We start from the raw sequence: 5,081 nt of genomic DNA, 5'->3' as shown, positions 1-5,081 counted from the left end.
ATGCCATCTACCTGAGCCGGAATCGAACCCGCAACCTCGAGCACAGAAGGCCAGCGCTATACCAACTGCACTACCGAGGCCGACCCGTTGTACTATATAAATCTTGCACTTGACTAATGGGGTGAATTATTTAAGAATATAATCGCGAATTTTACTACCATAATTTCGATTGTCTTTTGTTTGACACGGCTCGGTAAGGCTCGGTGACTAATGGCCAGCAAACAACGTCGACTATCGAGCTCTGCATGACTGGTCATGTTTTTGATCTCGGTCCCTGAATTTGAAATTGAGTACATCTTATGGTTTAGAATGTAAATTTATTTATACAGATGTTCATTACATACCAGTACAATAGTTTTTGTAACATTATAATGAGTAATATAGGCACAGGGTTTGTTTTATTAATGCAGTAGGTTACAGGACATATTTATTCTTGTTATTTTTGTACTGGATCGATTTATACAGTCGTAGTTTTTTTTTTATTTTGAGAAGCTGAAGAGACCACCCGGCCCACCTATGTTTAAGTTTGTTCTACCAAGTTTTACGGACCCGAGACTCCCGTCCTTACCCCCAACAGATACGCCTGCGTCAAATCCTAGAACGTTGGCCCCTACGCTAGCTACGCTGTCTCCACCAACTTTGGCTCTCACTCCTGCATCGACTCCCAGAACATTTCCTCCGACTCCTGCGCCTAAACCTCCGTCACCCTGTACGCCGATTCCCGCATTGGCAGCTACTGGTCCGATGTTGGCTCCTGCTCCAACTCCTCCTGGTCCCACGTTTGCTCCCACGCCGGCATCGAGTCCAAGAGCGTTGGCGTTGACGCCAGCTCCGACGGTTCCGTCAGCTCCCACGCCAGCTCCAACGCCGGCTCCCGCCAAACCGCCCAACCCGGCAGATACTGCGCCTCCTACACCGCTTCCTCCGAGTCCTGCACCGCCACCGAAGCCACCGTTGCCTCCATACCCAGAGCTGCCTCCTCCATATCCACCTCCTCCAGACCCGTAGCTTTCGCTCTCTACAGTCTCTTGACTGTATATGACGCGAGAGTCCACACTGTCCAGGAGGAGCAGGGCGGCAGAGACTACCACGACCTGGAAATAATGAGTTAAATACTTTATACGCACATCAACGACTAATTACATGATATTGTTACTACAACTCTTTCATCAGCCGCCAAATTACTATTCAAGGAACGACCACTCATATAAATTGAAGGAAAGAAGGCAGAGGACGGACACTGGAAAGTTTTCTTTTCTCAATCGTACTATCAGGGACTGGAATGCTTTACCTGCAGACTTACTAAAGGCTTTACCAACAACCAAAAATGTATTTAAAATAGGCTTAAGGACCTTACTAATAGACGGTAATTATACACAGTATTTAAAGGGTGTAAATGATATGTTGTTATTGAAGTGTTGTATCAGTGAAGAATTATGTTGTGTCAGTGAAGTGTGTTGTATCAGTGAAGAAGTATGTCGTGTCAGTGAAGTGTGCTGTGTAAGTGAAACGTGTTCCTGTCAGTGAAGCTTTATAGTTTATAGTGGCAGTGCATAGTTTTTGAACAGTGAAATGTTTTTGAAGTGTTAGTGAAATCAGGATAGAATCAGTGAAATGTGTCGTAGTTCCAGTGCAGTGAGTGAGTTGACAGCGAAATGAGTGTAATTTGAAAGGTACTTGTGCGGATATGAACATATCATACTCGTGGGTTTTAGTTCTATCTTAGTTTTAAGATACAAATTAGATTTATTTCAAATGTTATTTTAAGTGATCGTTTCATTTAATTTAGTATATTCCCTGTTGTTGTTGTTGCTATTATTATTAATTATTGTTAGTATTAATTATTAGTATTATTATTAATTGAATTTTTAATTAATGAGTTTATTATTGTCATTATTGAGTGTAATTAGTTATCACTGCCACCGGGTATGTACCCATTGCAGTGTGAATAAATACATCAATATACACCAGGTGCGGCTTTTGGGGTAGTGCCAGTGTGCCATGGCACCACCAATGAAAGAAACAAAAAATGATATCCTAGAAAGCAGTTGTAATAGTTTATTGCTACACATTTATTCGTATTTCATTTGAACGAGCGCGCGCACAGATCGGGACGCACTCTTGCAGCGTTTTTCCGAACGTTGGAGCCACTTCGGTGTGGCACTGCCTACGTCCATATAACACTGTACAAAAGGCTACTGATTCTAGTTTATATGCGTTTCTTATGGCAGACTTTGAGCCGAATTCAGTTTGACTCAGTAGTTAATATTCCGCCCGCTGGAGCACAGTAATGCAAAAATTTCGCTAGATGGCAGGGTTGTTCGAGACGTTAGGAAGGGAACCATCTACTGCACACTTGCACGAAACACAAGTTAAAGTTCCGCGCCAAATGTTAATGTAATGTTGCCAATTCAAAAATAATGCACATAACTTGGATTTGAATGTGTAAATTATTATCCATTTAACTATATTAAACGCAGAGATAGTCATGGTTCTTTTTAGAAAGATAAATATGTTTTCATATTATGTAACACTGTTTGTTAATGTTGTGTAATATTTGTTTTATTTTGCGGCAACTAAATATCGCTACACTGTTGCTATAGTATTGATGCTTCTGTTAACGATACACGAGATCTGTGCAGGACATGAACATGTGTTATTCAGGCCGCTGCCTTGGATTCATCGGCCTGTTAAATAAAGTGCAAACATGTTTGTTTATTATCTATATCACTGTTTATCTCGTGTGTTTTTGCTAGTAGTTTTACTAGTTATAAAAGTTTTGATTATTTGTATCTGTAAATTTCGTTATTAGTTTCGGAAATGTTATTGCAACTGTTACTAGATGCAATATTAACTGTGCACCTAGTAAAATAGCTGGTTTAATTAATGTGTTTTATTTAACATAATGCAAACGTGAACTGCGAAATTATCAATTTCATTAGGGTAATTTGCGTACAACCTTTTTTCGTTTTTGGCACCACCACCAGAATGCCTTACCAGCCGCCACTGATGTAGGCCTACACACGTTAATATGAAACTACATTGAGGATTCTTCTTCAATAACAGAATTATAGTAACAACGTCAACTTAATAATGGAAAAGCATACATATATTCAAGAATGACTTAATAGCACACCAATTTCGTCAAGCAGAAAATACAGTAAGCTTAAAAACAACAAAGAGTAGACGCAAATTTAATTTTATCATCATCATCATCATCATCATCCTTCACGAATTAGGCCTCTGTAGACCTGTTTCGGCCCCATCTAGCAGTCTTCCTAAAGGTCTTCCTGGTCGACGATGTCCTCTAGGTTTATACTGCATCATAATTTTTGGGATTCTTGAATTTTCCATTCTTCTTACATGATCTAGCCAATTGAATTTGCATCTGCTGATTTTTTATTCTACTGACTCTACTCCTAATTGTTCTAAAATTTCTTCATTCCTTTTTCGGTCTGAAAGAGTATATCCTGCTGTCCTCATTAAAAATTTCATTTCCGTTGTTTTGATTCTGTTCATGTCTTTTTTTTCTTTAATGTCCAAATCTCGCTTCCGTATAAAAGGGAAGGTAATGCTAGTGTATTATATATTTTTATTCTTCTAGAATTTTGTACTAATTTAGCTTTTAATGTATTGTTTATTATTCCTAGAATTTGTGTAAATTTGGTAATTTTCTTGTTCACATCTTTTTCATTTTGATAAGATATTTCACAACCCAGATAATTGAAATATTTAATTTTATATTACGTAGAATCATTACAGAAGCTTTTATCATCTAGTCTGCTGTCAAAAAATCTGAAAGTTAGAATTTGTAAAACAGTTGTATTACGAGTTGTCCTTTATGGTTGTGAAACTTGGACTCTCACTATGAGCGAGGAACAGAGGTTAAGGGTCTTTGAGAATAAGGTGCTTAGGAAAATATATGGGGCTAAGAGGGATGAAGTTACAGGAGAATGGAGAATGTAACACAACACAGAACTGCACGCATTGTATTCTTCACCTGACATAATTAGGAACATTAAATCCAGACGTTTGAGATGGGCAGGGCATGTAGCACGTATGGGCGAATCCAGAAATGCATATAGAGTGTTATTTGGGAGGCCTGAGGGAAAAAGACCTTTGGGGAGGCCGAGATGTAGATGGGAGGATAATATTAAAATGGATTTGAGGGAGGTGGGATATGATGGTAGAGACTGGATTAATCTCGCTCAGGATAGGGACCAATGGCGGGCTTATGTGATGGCGGCAATGAACCTTCAGGTTCCATAAAAGCCAGTAAGTAAGTAAGCAGAATCATTACATTTCTCAACAGACACCACGACATTAATGGAATAACCTCTCGTGACATTACTATAGACAAATCTTGTTCTAGTTGCCATCTATTACCTCTGTGAATTAATATAATAGTTTCCTTTCCACCCTGTATGGTCTAGAAATCTCTGAAAAGCTGTCAAATCGAACTTACTTGAAAGGCGACCATGTTGTGTTACGTCTTCACCAGGTGGAAACCGTTGCTTGACGAGGATATCTGTGGTGAGACACGGGTATAAATACTGAAACTGGATCCCAGTAAAATTATCAGTTTTTAATGAACCGGAACGAAAACGTAGCCTCTTAAATTCTTAAGAGCACTCTGTATTAATTATTATTATCCCGGTCATAAGGGACACACGGTCTAAAAATATCCACTGTGACACAAATGAGCAAGGCGCCTGAAGGCCAAATCCATGACGTAACTCAAATTTTCTGAATTAAAGAATCAGTGACACATCTTTAGTTAAACGGCCAGGGTGTCAGCTTTCAACGCTACGAGTCCGCGTTCATATTCCGGCGAGGTTGTGCTCAACAAATATGTTAGTATCACGGTCTATTATATACAGTCACGAAGCTTGGGATGATTTTTTGCAAATCTCGCGATAGTTGCTAGCCGCTTGGAGCGCTGTGAGTACTAGGAACAATAGACTGTGTCACTGCCATCGTAATCTAATACAGGCCGTAAGGCAGACCATGTGACTTGCTGAACCCGATCATAAAAGGTGGCTTTTCAATTATATAAATTAATTGGAATGTATAAACAGTAA

At 39.3% G+C, this 5,081-nt stretch overlaps 1 protein-coding gene across 1 annotated transcript; it reads right to left on the bottom strand.

Moving 5' to 3' along the window:
* Nucleotides 1-310: 310 nt before the first annotated feature.
* On the bottom strand, nucleotides 311-4,523 carry LOC138702172 (uncharacterized). The gene is made up of 2 exons (XM_069829777.1): nucleotides 4,466-4,523; nucleotides 311-1,094 (listed from the first exon to the last, which is right to left on the bottom strand). The coding sequence occupies exons 1-2, from the start codon at nucleotides 4,478-4,480 to the stop codon at nucleotides 480-482; spliced, it is 630 nt and encodes a 209-aa protein (XP_069685878.1). The 5' UTR covers nucleotides 4,481-4,523; the 3' UTR covers nucleotides 311-479.
* Between the last annotated feature and the right edge of the window lie 558 nt (nucleotides 4,524-5,081).

The sequence above is a fragment of the Periplaneta americana genome, chromosome 6 (assembly GCF_040183065.1).
Source record: "Periplaneta americana isolate PAMFEO1 chromosome 6, P.americana_PAMFEO1_priV1, whole genome shotgun sequence".
NCBI lineage: Eukaryota > Metazoa > Arthropoda > Insecta > Blattodea > Blattidae > Periplaneta > Periplaneta americana.
Note: the sequence above shows the minus strand (reverse complement) of the source record. Positions and strands in the feature narration are given on the sequence as shown.